Source organism: Molossus molossus, unplaced genomic scaffold (assembly GCF_014108415.1).
Source record: "Molossus molossus isolate mMolMol1 unplaced genomic scaffold, mMolMol1.p scaffold_m16_p_5, whole genome shotgun sequence".
NCBI classification, from domain to species: Eukaryota; Metazoa; Chordata; class Mammalia; order Chiroptera; family Molossidae; genus Molossus; species Molossus molossus.
In genome coordinates, this window is record NW_023425388.1 from 48,437,130 (window position 1) to 48,453,849 (window position 16,720).

The 16,720-nt window shown below is 42.8% G+C and overlaps 1 protein-coding gene across 1 annotated transcript in view; it reads right to left on the minus strand.

Annotated features, from left to right (window-relative positions):
• The window catches only part of KLHL6 (kelch like family member 6), a 49,015-nt gene that overhangs the window by 29,520 nt on the left and 2,775 nt on the right, over window positions 1-16,720 (minus strand). Inside the window, exon 2 of the mRNA XM_036243467.1 lies at window positions 3,729-3,894. Coding sequence (XP_036099360.1) covers window positions 3,729-3,894 — 166 coding nt within the window. The remainder of the gene's footprint in view (window positions 1-3,728; window positions 3,895-16,720) is intronic.

The window sequence follows — 16,720 nt, forward strand, 5'->3', positions numbered from 1 at the left end:
AAATAAATAAATAAAATTTAAAAATCAATGAAAATTTTTTTTAAAAAAAAAGATAGCAATTGCCCTGGCCGGTTTGGCTCAATGGTTGGAGCGTCAGCCTGCGGTCCAGAGAGACCTGGGTTTGGTTCTCGCTAAGGGCACGTACCTTGGTTGCAGTTTGCCCCCGGCCCAGTTGGGTCCTGTGGGAGGCAGCCACTCGATATGTCCCTTTCACGTCGATGTTTCTTTCCTTCTCTACCTCTCTCTCTCTCCTTCCTACTCTGTCTGAACAAAAAATGGAAAAATGTCCTTGGGTGAGGACAAAAAAAAAGAGAGAGAGCAATGTATATACACAAGTAATGTAGAAATACAGAGTAAATAAGAAGAAACATTTACAAAGAAATGAAATTTTAAAACACTTAAAAACAATCTCCAGAAGAGTAGTCTGAAGAAGGGAGTAAGAACAGGAGATTGTTGCTTTTTGCATTAAGACTTTGAGCTACTGCTGACTTTTTAAGCTTGTATTAGTTTCCTAGGGCTGCTGAAAAAGTTACCACAAACTTGGCAGCTTAACCAACCAGAACTCTCACAATTCTGAACATCAGAGGTCTGAAATCCAGTTGTCATCAGGGTTGGTTCTGTCTGGAAACTCTGAGGGAGCTACTTTGCATGTCTCTCTCTCAGCTTCTTCTCGTGGCTCCTGGCAACCCCCCAGTGTCCCTTGGTATGGGGCTGCGTGACTCCAGCCTGGAGTTACGGCCTTCGTATGGCCTTCTCTCTGTGTCCCTATGTCAAATCTCCCTGTCCTTATAAGGACAACAGCCACTGGATTCAAGGTTCATCCGAAATCCAGTATGATCTCATCCCGAGACCCTTAACTTAGTTATATCAACAAAGACCCTGTTTCCAAATAAGGCCACATTCACAGGTCCCAGAGGTTTGGAGTTGGACATATTTTTTAAATTCTAACATCTATTTCCAAAATGACTTCCAGAAAGGTTTCCAGTTCCACTTCCACCAACAATGGATGAAAGTGCTCATTTTTCCTTTTGGAAACACTGAATATTATATTGTATATTATTCTTGGCCAAAGTGATAGACAAAAATGTTATTTTGTTGTTGATTTACTTTGCCTTTTGGATTATTAATGAGGTTTAGCATTTAAAAATATGTTTGTTGATCATTTGATCTTCCTTTTTTGTAAATTACCTGTTCGTGTCCTTTCACTTATTTCTATTAGAACATTCATTTCATCCATATGAAGTAAAAGTAAAAGGATGTTTATGACAACATTGTTTTGAATAGTCAAATACATTAAAACAACCTAAACTTTCAGTTATAAGGATTCACTAAACTATCATACCATTGAATTCCATTCAGCCATTATAAGTTTTATTACCAAAATGCAACTACTGATATAAAAAGATAGTTACAATACAATACAATACAATACAATACAATACAATACAATACAATACAATAAACAGACTAAAAACAGTATGTCCAATAGGAGCCCATTTTTCTAAAATTTGTATGTAGTAGATACTAACATTACAAACATGTATATAGAATTTACCAGACACTCCTAAACACTTCATACATATTACAACAACTCCATGAAATAGGCCCTATTAACACCCCTGTTTTACTGAAAAGGGAACAAGAACACAGTGAAATTATGACTCGCCTAAAGTCATACAGCAGGCAAGTAGTGGAGCAGGGATTTGAATCCATCAGTCTGGCTCCACGCTGTGCTTTTAACCATCCTGCTAGCTGCCTCTATACAAGTCAAAGTACAAAAAATAACCCGAAAGTCTACATACCAAGGAAGCTGCCACATTGTCTCTGGATAGGAGGGGATTCTAGGTCATTTTATATTATTTTTGTGTGTATGGGTTTCTAATTTTTCTGTAATGAGTTTGTAATATTATTGCAATTTAAAATTATTAAAAGCTTCATTTGAAAAAGCAAAAATCTCTCTCCTTAGGCTATCATACCGGACCTTCTTTCAGCCAGAGGGAAAACAGGAGACCTGGTCACTAGCCCAAACTTCGTAACTCAAGGCACACAGTAGGTGCTCAATAAAATTTGTATTCATTAAGCATCTACTTTGGTATCAGACACTATATTTGAAGCAATAAATGCTATTGCTATTACTATTACTATTGTCAGTGTGACATCTTTAGATGTCAGCAATCCTCTCTGGGCCAAGAACGGAGAAGATGACAGTGGCAACTGTGGCTGGACTGAACAACGGTTAACGGGGTGACTCTGCTCAAGGTTGTTGGTCATTTGGGGGGAGGCGGTACAGAGGGGGAATGTTGCTTTTTAATAGACGGTTCAGAAAGAGCATAAAAGCTGTAATAGTTAGAGGCCTCTTCGTGGCATGGGAGGAAATTCCCTCAAGTTAGATTGTTGGAGTAGTGGGGGAAGGTGATGAGATGGGGGTGCTGAGTATTAACTTACTGAGCACCTCCCTTCACATAAGAGGGGTGTTTCCCTAACAGTCAGCAAACCTGAGTGTGCAAGCAGGTAAGGACAGAAAGGGGTGAGGGGCTGGGTGTGTGCGTGGGAACTAACGGGGACACCACCAGGGAAGGTGTGGCCAGCCCTGCTGGAAGTAATTTGCTCTGTATCTTTAAAGGTCCCTGAGGAAAATGAGATAATAAAATTGGCTGACACCACAGCCACCCATTCCTCAGAATTCATCAGTGATGTTTCGTGGTTGATCTTGCTCCCTCTTTCCACTCTTTCTCCCTTGCTGATCTCCAAAAGTCCTGCACAGTTCCCAGCCTCAACGAAGAAAGTTCCATTCCCCCATGGTCTTAGCCCTGCTCCTCATTCCTTACCTTCCCAGACTGTTTTTTGTTCCCCTCAGTTACTGACATGGTGATGATCCAAGAGGGTACCACCACCTACAGTCCCAAATCATGGACAAGATCTGGCCTGGCCTGGCCCGGGATTTATCATAAATACCATTATCTTCAGCAAGACAATCTCATTTTAATCCAATGGAACCAAGTTCAAAGTGTAATCTTAGACCCTAGGCAAAGCTGGTAACTTAGAATAGGACCCCTGTGATAACTGGATACAATTGGCATAATCTATAGGTCTAATTATTCTATGAATTCAATATAATTATTATAATTGAATTGAAACAAACATGGTCAAATGCCAACAATGAAACTTAATTCTGAGGGTTCTGTATCTTGTCTCCTGTAATTGTAATACCCCTTATGAGAGGTGCTCTTCTTTCACTCCCACCACAGTGCTGAGCAGTCAAGGTTCTGCTTTCCCCAGAATCTGGACACACCTCCTCGAGAGACTGCATGCTCTGGTGGCAAGCATGTGACCCCGGGCTCAAATCATAGCCTTGTCACTTATCCTCAGTTTGCTTTACTTCCCCCATAAAGTTTTTCTAAGGATTAGAAGTTAACTGGTGACGTCAGGCCCTGGATTCAATTAGGCTTCTGTAAATTACAGCCATTGGTCCTGGAGTCAGGAACTACGTGTAAGTACTAGGCACCAAGCTTCGCTGGTTTTATCTCATTAAGGAGTCACTGCCCCCATCTCACCACCTCTCAGGAAATTTCCAAAGAAACATCTTCTGATTTTCAAGTAAGCACAGGCCCAGCTAATTGTGTGTGTGTCTCCCCGGTACGGGCTTGGGAGCCAGTCCAGGCAGGCCTCTGGGGAACTGTGCTTTCCCCTGCTGCAGAGCAGAGCACTAAGCCTGTTTGTTCACGTACCTGGAAGAGGTTAGCAGCTTCCAGGACCCGCTGGACGTTCTGCTTGGTGATCAGCGCCTTGCTGGTGTAGGTATAGTCCAGAAGAGTGTGCATGGTCTCAGCATCAACCCCTTTGATAATGATCCTCTTCTCATACTTTTCCTTTAAGTCATTACAGAACATGGCCCTGGAAGAGAGACATGAGAATGTGAGTCCTACTGTGACCCTTGCTTCCAGGACTTTAAAGACTCCCTTCAGACCTGACTGTCCCATGGAACAGTCAAATGGAGTCATGAGGATGGAACCCTAATCTCATAGGACTGGGGTCATTATTAGAAGAGGAAAAGAGACCGAAACCCTGTCTCTCTGCCATGTGAGCACACAGTGGCCAGACATAAGCCAGGAAGAGAGTCCTCACAGAAACAGACCATGCGAGCACCATGATCTTGGACTTCTCGCCTCTAAAATTATGAGAACAGGAGCCATTATCTTCCACCCACGTCCCTGAAATGGGAAGGTCCCAAAGTGGAGCCCCATCCCAACAAAGAGGGGATTACACCCCTAAATCCTGCTCTTCCTCCCTTTCCCACACCTCCTATTTATCTCTGGAAATCAGTCATCAGTTTCAAATTATTTGACTAGCTGACTTCTGAACCTTTTTTTTAAACAATGAGATCTTCTCCCTCAGGTTCCCTCTGTCCTTCTTCCTCCATCCTTATCAACAATAACCCTCCTACCCTTCTCTCCACCCTCCTCTTCTCTCTTTCCTTCTCTTTCTCCTGACAGAATATGACAATTTGCGGGGGGGGGGGGGGGAGCAGGTGTGAATTCTGCAAAGCTAACAAATGCCAGCCTGGAACCAGAGGAGCAGCGATGTCATTTGGACCGATGACCAACTTATTAGGCACTCTCTTCAGCCATAAATCCTCTTGGCCAGAGGGGCGCAGAACTGTCTGCAGAAGCACATGCCTTTGAGTTTACAGAGATGTCATGGAGGACTCACCTTGCTGCCTCCTGATTCCATAAAGAACCCTGCCATCAAAGCAACCGCACAGTTTCTTCCCAGCTCAGCCTGCCCTCCTGGGAGGCATTGGACAAGCTCAGTCCCCAAACCTCCTTTGTTTGAGTTTCTAGAGCAGCACGGCCCAGTAGAAACATAATGAGAGCCATATGCATCATTTTAAATTTTCTAGTAATTTTTTTATGTAAAAAGAAATGAAATTCTTTTTAATATCTTTTTGAACCCAATACACCTCAAATGTTATCATTTCAACACACAATAAATATTTTTAAATTATTAATGAGATAGTTTTTACTTTTTTTATATTAAGTCTTCAAAACCCTCCATGTATGTTTTATATTTAAAATATATCTCAATTCAGACAAGCCATAACACAAATGCTTAGTATTTGTGTAAAGAGAATGTCACCCACATCATTGTCATGTACAAAAATATAGGGAAAACAAGACATTTAGCAGGAAAGGGTGGGCAGTGATGATGAGGCCAAATGAAGCTTCTTGTAACCGAGACAACATATTGCCAGAGTCCCACCAAGGTGAAATTTAGGAATGCTACTTCACCTAGAATGTGCTTTTAAGATTAGTGAAAGGTAAATTTTGTTGAATCTGTGTAATCTCAAAAATTCCAATAAAAACTGGAAAAGTGCAATGGTGAGATATTTTAATTTTAAATGAAATAGATGTGCCAATGGTCCAATTCAGTGCCTTGCACGTTGAAGGGCTCTTAAAAGAAGCCCATGTATTTCCCATGTGACACAATTACTGGGATCATCTGGTCTGTTGATTGGGCTGTCACCCAGACACAGCTTCTGAATTCTCTCTTGGAATCAGTCACTGAATAATATCCTGCCCCAGCTCAACCCATACCTGACTGGGTGTCTGCATCCCCCAGAAGCCAACCTTTGTGAGCTAGTGATGTTTTAGGGGTGTGGGGGAAGTAGGACGGGGGAAAGGAGGAGACCAAGCAAGACAAACATTGTATAGAAAGTCACTTTAGCCTGACCCTGCAAGGAACCACCAAAGAAGACTCTCCAGAGCTGTTCCAACAAGAGGCAAAGAAGCTGGGCTGTGGCATTCCAGCACCTGCTGGCAGTCTTGTTGTGGGCAACTGAGGAGGTAAGTCCTCAGCACTTCTGGCTTTCAGTGTGTGAGTGTGCGTGTGCAAAGGGCTGTGGGAGCCTCGGGGAGGGTGGAGAGACTTTAGTACTGGCTGTTAGCAGGTGGAAAGGAGACTGTGTTCTGGTCTAGGCTCTGATGCTAACTCACTGTGTGACTTTGTCAAGTAGCAAACCTCAGTGTCCTCCTCTGTGACAGTTTAATAACAGTCCCTGCCCCAGAGAGTTGTTAGGAACAATAAGTAAGATAATGTACACAAAGTAGCTAACCCTCACTAAGGGAAGGCATTTTGGACCAGATGAGAGGATTCTTGGCAGGCTGGTGGGAGATTCTTGGGGAAGGCGGGCCAATCACGTTCTGGCTTGCAACTCTTGACACCCAAGTCCAGGCCAGTAAGTGAGTGTCAGTCGCTGCACTGCTGTCCACCACCCATCCAGAGTAAAGTCAGGTTCAAGCTGCACACAAACTGGTCTAGAGACATCAGCATGGTGTCTGGCACTTAGGAGTTCAACAGATGTTCCTGGGAGAGCAGGGCAGATAATGGCCTAAAAATAATCCCTCTCTGGAGCTCTTTTGCCTGTTTTGCTCCCAAAGAACATTTCTCTGCTCTCCTCTGAGAGGTTTTCACTGATTTTCTGCCACTTAAACACACTCTCCTGGGCCACAACCACCATGCCAAACATAGGTAAGGTGAAACTCAGGAGAAATCTATGTATTTCGCATAGACAAACCCTGAGGTCCCATGAAATGTACATAAGCTGGGCAAGGTGGGCCACCCCTGGATTTCATTTTAATAACAGTAATCTTTTACATTTATGTTTATAGCATTCCATAGGGCAAACAACATTATCTTCTTGGAATATTACACCTACTTTATAGGCAATAGACTGAGGTAGAAGCTAAGTGAATTGTCCAAGACATTACAGGTTGTCAGCAATAAAATGGGGACCAGAATTTAGGACTTTGGGTTCTTAGTCTGGAGCTCAACAGGGCATGAAACCAAAAAGATCAGCAGGAGTTCAAAGCCATCTTTAGGAGGTCAACTGAGTGTTAACACTGAGTGAACCAGACCAAGCTTTGCTCTCTGAAAACATAGCTGGGTTAGTTGCTAACCATTTGCCCCTTAGCTTATACATGAGATAAGTAAAAATTTTGTACAATAAAAAATACTTTCTAGCCAGACACTGACCTCTTATAAAACAAAGGTAGCTTTTAAAATCCTCACTTTACAGCAGAAACAGTCTCACAGCAGGGAAGCAGTTACCCAATACTTCAGCAGTGAGTCAACTTGGACCCTAAAATAGAGCTTGGTGAGCGATCTTCTCGCCCACAACAGCCCCGGGCCCCAAACACTGCCTGGGCCGCACTCCCGTCTGAGCTCCGCAGGCCTCGCTCTGTTCTCATCCAGGCCTCTGCTCAGCTGACGCTGCCCCTAATCTAAATAGTCACTCCCTAGCATCTTTATCTCCCTTATTTTTCTTCATAACCCTGCCATAACTTGAAATTATATTACACATCTATTTGTTAACTAGTTTAATTATTGTCTCCCACCAGGATGTAAGCTGAGTGAAGACATGGGTGCCGTGCCCACCACTGTGTCCCTGGGGTGAGAACAGTGCCTGTGACCTAGCAGGGATTAGGTACATATTTGAAGAGGAAATGAATAAGTGAGTGGATGAATAAATGAATGAATGAATGAACAAGCAAACAGACCTGTCTTTCCTAGCCTGTGGATGTTTGTTTCTGACAGGAATCTGCACCTCCAAAAATGAGCAAACACCCTCTGAAGGATGAGACTGAGGATTCCGGCCTCATGTGCCCGCCTCCGCCACAGAGAACTTGCATCACCCTCAGGAACAAGGCCTGGATCTTGAAGAAGACACACCCACACCGGAACATTCCACTTCCAACTTTGGTGAGTTCTATGTGCTCCTGCAGTTTCTAAATGTCACCAGTTCAGAATTTTTACCCAGTCCAAATGCCCTGTGGCTCACCCTCCCCAGGCCCCCACACCTGGCTTGAACTCTGCTCCTGCCCCTCTAACCCCACCACAGTCCTGCAAACCAGCACCCACCTCCACCACCCCCACTATCACATCCCTAGACTGGCTCCAGCAGCGCTGACCCCTGCTCTGTTCTTCCTCCAAACCCTGTACCATCCCAGAGGAACTAACTCCTCTGCATCAGTGACATATTCTGGGTTGGAGTGGCTGTGACATTGATTGCAAACTGAGTTAAATTCTACTTAGGAATATAAGTGTCCTTATGTATACAAATGGTTTAAAAAATGTTTTTAATTAATTAATGTGCTGCTTGATGAACACTAAGAAAGGATTATGGATATAAACCTAATGTAGCCGATCAAAGTGGTTTTCACTGCAAAGAAAGCAAGGAGTCAGCAGATGCGAGGGTGACCTTGCGTGGACTTGACATCACGATAATCCCCAGCATCTCTAAACTGAAAGCTGGGATGATGAATTTTATTAAGTTCACCAAAACCCCACTCATAATTCATTTGCAAACCAAAGTTGAAGAACCATCGCCCTAAGAGAGGTCACCTCATTTCCCGACACAGAGGCCCCCTGGCTCACCCTGAGAATGAGGGGATTAGATAAAGGTCCAAGTCAAGGAAATAACCAACCATGGGCAGACATGCCCTTGAAAGCCTTGCCTCCCTGTGGATTGTCCCTTTTATCTTCTGAGAGTCACTCCTCCTAGAATTTCACCAGGCCTATGGCTGAAACAGACCTTGGTGTGGCCTCTTAAATCTTTCTCTGGCTTAGCTGTGTAGACAGGACCCCCGCAGCTTATATCCAAGTAACATAGTTCATTAGAGCTAAGAGTTCTCAAACAGGATGTTGTGCCAAAGCCTCATTAGTAACAGTGTACAGTTCTCTGTTCTTACCTGTTGTGCCCATGTACATCCCACACACCCAAAGGGGTGCCTTCAAAGAAGATTTAAGGGAGCATGGCCATCTGTCTTTCCACTCCACCATCAGGACTAATAGTATTCTGCCACCTCTCTCCAGGGCCTGGAGTCAGCTCCTTAAACCCCAGCTTCTGGCTGAGTCTTTGCTCCAAACTCAGAGGAGCTTGAATTCCAGAGCTGCACCTGACTCCGAACATCATCAGACTTCTAAGAACTGCCTTCTGCCAAGCTCCGTGCCCAACTTCATCATTCCTCAAGGACACTACACGTGCACCCTGTGGGGACCACAACTCCAGTCATGTTCCTACAGAACAAGACTCCCTCCTGGGCCCACTGGCCCTTTGCTGAGGCCTCAGCATGCCCTGTAACTCGGCCCATTCAAGTTTATGAGAGTAAGAAGGACTTGTTCTATCCTGCAGGATCAGTCAGGATAGAACATCAATCATAACAAAGCTTGTGGCCAGGATTCAGCAATGATATAATGGGCACTTCTTGTTTTGCCTGCCATACATCTCTCCTCATTGTTGTAGTAGGAGCACTCAGATTTTCCTTTGGGAACTATCCCTCCTCCATTATCAGTCTGGGAAGTTGAGATGGAGCAGGCCCCACTTCTTAGGCCATGGGTGAGCATGGTCCAGGTCACATATTATATCTCCCAAGCCAAAGTGATTGGGTCACGAATGGGCACGGGAAGAACCTGGTCCAAATGAAGCCAATTTTAGAACTTTATCTGGTATTATTGGGAAAGAGAAGCTCTCTTCCCACTGGGATGGCTGAGCTGGTAGAAACAAAAGTCTGGAGCTGCTGGAGACCTTCCTGCCTCCATGTGTGAGGACCCTCCCTGGGAGAGAAGTCAATACAAAGGAAAGTAGAGCTGAGAGATAGAGAAAGAAACTGAGACCTGGTGACATTATTTGAGCAAAAGCATCCAGTTAGTCCTGAAACCAATACTCCTGGAATTTTAAATTATGTGAGCAAATAATTTTTTTAAATGTTTGAACCATTTTGATCTATCTGCTATTCACAATGCAGAATCCTGACCAACAACCTGACAAGAGAAACCCTGAATAATAAATAAGTCCAAATGCCAAAGAAGATCATCCAAAAAGTGCCAGGAAAAGAAATGTTAAAATACTATCAATGTTGGCATACAAGGCAATTTACAGTCTGCTCTGTCTCCTTCCCATCCCATGAGTAGCTACACCCAATGACTATCAGTTTTTAATGTGAGCATTGGGCTCCAGAAAGGCTTTCTATGCATACTCTTTTGAACCTATGTTTAATGTGTCTTTGCCTCCATTAGATTATTAAGCATCTGAAGGGCAAGGGTTGTATTTTATTTCTCTCTTAATTCTTTTTTACTGGCCCACAGTAGACACAATGTTTGTTGGATGAATGGGTGGGTGGATGGATTGATAGATGGATGGATCAATGGATGGATGGATAGATAGGAAACTACACGTGCATTGTAGTCCTGTACTTCAAGTGGGCCAAGTAGACTTGCTAATTTTATTCCACACTCTCCAATCACATTACCATGAGAACAAATAATGATGAACTCCAAGACTGAGTGACCTGGAGTGAAGCGTATGTGTAGAGAACTGTATCATCTAGTGATTCCCCGAATTGGAAGCCCAGGTCAGGATGTTTACCCTAAGACCTCCTGCCTGAGATTTTACATTACAAAACAGGGTTCATCTTAATTTGCTTTTGCACATCTTCCACCTCCTTGCCCAGAGGTGAAACCTGGCATCCCTTAACAAAATGCCACTTCCCTCACAGCCCTCTTCAGTGATGTCTGGTTTGATTCTCACTTCCCACTAGGCAGGGAGCAGGGTCAGCCTTGTGCTTACTGTCCACTGCCACATCCTGGCCTGGCTCTTCTCCTGGAGGCTCCTTATCACTCTCTTTTTCCAATAATTTCTCACCCCAGCCCCCTTCACACACACACACACACACACACACACACACACACACACACAGTCCAGCTACCATGCTGGCTTCTTCATGATCTCCAAGTCATTATCCAGAAGTCAAGGATCAGCCTCTGCTAAAATATTTTTATGAGCATTCCTCATTCTGACCACGTAGAGACATATGAACTGGCACTGGTCCCAATCCTCACCCCCAAGTATTCAAAAGTTGAGGTCTTCCTGGTCATAGGCATTACCCTATTGTGATACATATGTTCCAGACTTATCCCTCGCCAGCTGCCACAGAAGAATCTGGATTGCCAGGCCTGTGTTTTCATCCAGAGGGAAAGGGGTGAAAAACAAGAGATCCTCCAAGCCAGGGGTGGAGAGGAGTTTTAAATCAAGAGGTAAAGAAGCAGCCACCAAGGTTGGTCTTCACTCAGGGCTACCCAAGCCAGGGTCAGAGTTGGGACTAAAATTCAGACCCTGCTACACTTGCTATGCTTTGTACCACAGTGTGAGCTGTGACAGTCCCCAGAGAAAGGGGTCTCTATTTCTAATTGGTCCTCCCAGACAGAACTTTTAACAATTTTAATAGAGATCTCGGATCACTTTCCTGCTTAAAAACTCTTCCATGGTTTTCCACTGCCTATAAAATACATTTCAAACTCTTCATCTTGGCCCAACAAAATCTTTCATGGTCTACCCTGCCCAACTCTCAGCTTTATTGGTCCACAAATATCCTACTCCAACCCTACTCTTCTGCCTATGGTTCTCATGCTTATGTTGCATGATACCTTCCCAGATGTGTTTCCTTTTGCCTGGAACGCGGCCTGCATTCTCCCCCTCACTTGGTCTCTTCTGTCCAATACCCACACATCCTTCAAAACTCTGCTCAGCTATTACCTCTTTCAGGAAGCCTTCTCTCCTAACTGCTTTCTCTCCAACCTGATTTAATAAACAGAGCTCCATCATAGCACTTACCACTTCATACTAAAACATTGATTCACCTGTCCTTCTCCACTAAGTGACTTTGATTTCATGGTCAAGCAGAAACCATCCCTCATTCATCTCTGTAGACCTAGTGCCTGGCATAGAGTAGGCACTTAATAAATTTGTGTCAAGTGAATAAATACAAGAATGGATAAATAAATCTACTTTCATTACACCCACTTGACACTACACTACCAAAAGCTTGATATTTTGTGTCATTCCCTCCACCTAGATATTTTCACCCTAAGAGAAGTTATGTGATCCAGTGTTCCTCAATTAAAGGCCTACAGATCACTGGTGGTACAGTGAAGAAGTTAGGGAGGAATATAGGTTTGCATAGCAATTACTAAGAATCCTCTCCCCCTCATGTTAAGTTTATTTGCTAATGAGACAGACATCTCCTACCAATCCAGCCTATTATCCTGAGCTTTAAAGATACTGCCAGTCACCTAGAACTTTGCTCAATTTCCTAATCTCCATTCTCTTTGCCGTGTGTGTGTGTGTGTGTGTGTGTGTGTGTGTGTGTGTGTTATATCCATTAACCCCACCTTCCAGGAATTATTTGATGAACATCTGCCCCTCCCATAATTCCCTCAACACCAAAATGCCCTTGATATCCAAGCCTGAGTTTATAAGCCTGAGCTTACTCTACATTACACATTGTGACCTCTTGAATGCTAGTCAGCTCTTACTTGTCCCTGGAACTGAATCATTATATATGGACCTGCTGGTGGTGAATTTTTATAGCACATCAGAAAGAGCTATGGTGCAACTTTTGGTTTGATTGTATTTTAAAATCACAGCAGTATCTGCACTCTTGTAATTATTGTGGCCTTAAAACTTTCCACAAAAGTTCAGTGTAACAAAAGAATTCCTACATTTATCTGGCATAAAACACATAGGTTACCTAAATAATATTCTTTTATGGCAAAGGAGATTTCTCTATATACAGAAATGGCTTCTCCAAAAGAACTTAAGACAGCTTAAACTAAAGCAGCAGGGGTATAATAAAATACAAAACAATAAGAAGATGAGAAATAAGTAATTAAACTAGGAGGAGAATATAACACTGAAGCGTAGGCTAAGAAAAGTCAGTGCATATTTACAATAGCTAAGATCTGGAAACAACCCAAGTGTCCACCAGTAGACGAATGGATCAAAAAGCTGTGGTACATATACACAATGGAGTACTATGCAGCGGTAAGAAAGAAAGATCTCTTATCCTTTGAGACGACATGGAGGGACCTGGAAAGTATTATCCTAAGTGAAAGAAGCCAAGCAGAAAAAGACAAATACCACATGATCTCACTTATATACGGAATATAATGAACATAACAGTCTGAGGAATACAGTAGACCGAGACACATGGAAGTAGGGCACAGACTGACATCCCTCAGAAGAGGGGATGGGGGGTGGGGGGGTGGGAAGAGATAAACCGCAGAACTTATATGCATGTATGCATGACCAATGGACATGGATAACTAAGCCGGGGACGGGGGGGGGGGGGGTTGGGGGGGGGTGCCAATGGGGTAAAAAGGTAAAATATCTGTAACAAAAAAAATAAATAAAAATTCATATAAAAAAAAAAAGAAAAGTCAGTGCAGTGAGCTTCCTGACAGTCAACAGAAGTATAATAAATTGGCTAATACAATAAAATAAACCAGGATTTGCTATTCCTCTTTAATAAAGATTATTTTTCTTTTATCTAGTGCTTTTCTCTGCTGGGAAATGCTCTTGTTCAAGTGGCATACATACACCCTTACATCTTTTGCCAAAGGTGGACCCCTAAACTAAGCTGAGCTGATCATTGTCCCCACCTCCCCGACACAGTGATTGGTCTAGGATTGAGTAATTAAATGGAGCTGGGCCAATCAGAGTCTTTCCTAGGGGCTTTTCAAACTGAAGCAAGCCCTTCAGTTTCTCTTTGGCGCCAAAGCCTCAGAGCTGCCAACAGGAAAACTCCCAAACATGTGGCAGATCCATCTGAGAAATGCCACCTGAAAGAGAAGCGGAGTGAAGAAGAGAAAACCCCTTGACTGCATTCAAGGCCCTGGTTCCTCTTCCCCTGGGCTCTGCTGTATCCTGGCCCTTCCCATGATTTGGTTATGTGGCCAAATACCTTCCTCTTTTGCCTAAGCTGATCTGACTTGAGTTCCTATCCCTAACAACCAAAAGAACGCTGACTAATATAGAACATTGAGCAATGTGATGAATGGTGAGCTCCAAGGCAGTTTTACCAAAAGTACAGACGTTCTGCACCGGCCAGCTCTTCCCATGGACTGTTTGATGTTTACTATATTAGAATCTAGTTCTATACAGGCATTTTCATGCAGGGACAGTTACATATCCATGTGCTTGATGCAGGAATAAAGCTCAGAACTCGATATGTTAATGATGAAAGTATTTCTCTGTTGTGTTTTAGTGGAGAGCTGCATGGAATGTTATCCAAAACAGGAGAAGAATAGATTTTCTGGTCTTAATTGAAAGAAGATTCATATGCCCTAGAGACCAGGAATGGAGATGACAGAGAGGACATTTTACTGAAAATTCAAAGGACTTGATTGTACTTCTACCCTGGGGCAGCAACCCTCCACCAAGCAGAACTTTTTTTTTTTTTTTTTTAGGATTAGAAGGCAGGTGAGAGATTATAGATCTGTAGTACTTAAATATTAACCACCATAGTGGTTCTGCTATAAGGGAAATATTAAAAGTATAAAATACAGAGCCCAATGTTACAAGTACAATCAATAGTTCGCTGGAGCTTGCCAGGCATACCAACTGTGGCAAGCAGCAATCCTCAACACATTTGCCATTATCTAGGTTTTTAATCCAGACCCAAATGGCCTTAACTCATTCTTGTTTTCCTTTGCACTCATTTTATCACCTACTCTTGCTGGCTCCTTTTTAGGCGCCTTACACATTATGGAGAAAAAGCAAAGGATTACGTCTAAGCACAGCTTAAGAGTAGCCTCTCACCCACATCCCTGCCATCCAGTAATTGTTTAATATATAATAATGACTAATAGATTGTGCCCACAATACCTTTTCCACTCCTGACCTCATGTTTGATTTTGTAGTGAGTAGTCAAAGTCCCTTTATCATAGTCTCAGGGAACCAGACCTAGAGACTGAGGTACCAAGATACTAGTCAGGGACTTCAGAATTGGCCACAACAAAGGAGCTTACTGTTGACTCAGACTCAGCCTCAGCCTGGAAGGGTTTCTATTTATGTAGGAGAGGCCAGTCATCAGTAAGACTGAGAGAAGCCTGATGACCCCTCCCTTTATCGCCAGGACTCCCCCTCCTTCTACCGACCCTGGGAATCACAACATGGTTGCTCTCACAAGTCAGCATCATTTATGGAGTGTGCCATATTTGTCAGTGGTTGCTCCCCCCACCAAACGGAGAGAACCACTGGTTTACATGGAGATCCTTTGGGAGGTGGGCTCAGTATACAGGATGACAACCCCTTCCAATGACTTTGATGTGGGGACCTGTCCAACATAGCACAATTGGCAGCTTTACTGGTAGACTTATAAAAGACCTAGTAGTCTTATAAACATTTAAAAACATTAATATGAGTGTTAAATCTATGCTTTTTGCCATAGATTTATTTTACTTATTTATTTATTTTATTTCTGCCATGAAACATTTGGACTCTTTGACATTTTATGTATGTTATTAGCCACTTTCGAAGCTTTATTCGCCCTCTCCGCTTTCTCAGGCTCAACTCTACATATTTTCCCAACTTCCTCATTCCACTTAGAACATTTACATAGGCCCTCAAAGGGCACCACATTGTCTGTCACTAAAACAGCCGCTGTTCACAGCCACCATGGTTTTCATATGCAGTTAGGCAACAGCTGGGCAGCAGGTCCGGAGACCATGGATAGGATGATGGGAGTGAGGAAGATTCTGGGGGGGGGGGGGGGGATGAAATGGTGGATTTTCTCATGCATTGGACTACGTAAAAGATTATCATGAAGAGACTGTGAGCAAAAGATATCCCCGAAGCCAATGGAAAAAGTGAGTTATTAATTTCAGGAAAGGCAAAGGGTTTACAAGAAAGGAAATGTAGTCATATCGCACAATTTGGCTCATCAGGAAACAATGTTTTCATGGACATAATGTAAACTCTTCATACAAATTTATTTTTTTTAATGTGATAACATTATCTTGAGAGATTGTAGAGAAGGAAAGTATATGGTAAGTTAGGTACAAGTTCTCAGTCCTTATCAGACATACTAGAAATTCATAAATGTCTAATACAGAGAAATCGAGAAAGAGCATTATGAGCATATTTTGTAGAAATATAAATATAATATCAGAAGAAATAGCTAAACGTTGAAAATGGTGGACTCTGGAGAGCAAGACTGAAGGGTAGAGGAGGTGAAGATAGTTTGTTTTATAAGACTTTAAATATTATTTAACTCTGACAACTATTTGCATGTAATACTTTGATAAAATACATTTTAATTTTTAAAAATATACATGAGCCCTGGCCGGTTTGGCTCAGTGGTTACAGTGTTGGCCTGCGGACCAGAGAGTCCCGGGTTCAATTCCCGCTAAGGGCACGTACCTCGGTTGCAGTTTGTCCCCAGCCCCAGTTGGGGTCGTGTGGGTAGCAACCACTCGATGTGTCTCTCTCACATGGATATTTCTCTCTCTCTCTCTTCCTCTATCTGAAGATACATGCAAAAATGTCCTCAGGTGAGGAATATATATATATATATATATATATATATATGAAAATTTGAAAGGCTATGAAGAGATAGTTCACAGAAAAAGAATTGCAGACCTTATTTAAAATGAGAGAAATGTGAATTAAAACTAAATTGAGATATTGTTTCTCATCGATCTAATAGGGAAAAATCTAGGTTTAAGGCCACCCTCTTTTGACAAGGCTGTGGGGTGGACAAAATGATTGAACCTCTATCTAGGAGAATCAGGAACTATCTACTAAAACTGCAAACACATTTCTCTTTCACTAAGCAAACCCTCTTCTACAAATGTACCCCAGACACTCTTTCGTGCCTATGAAATG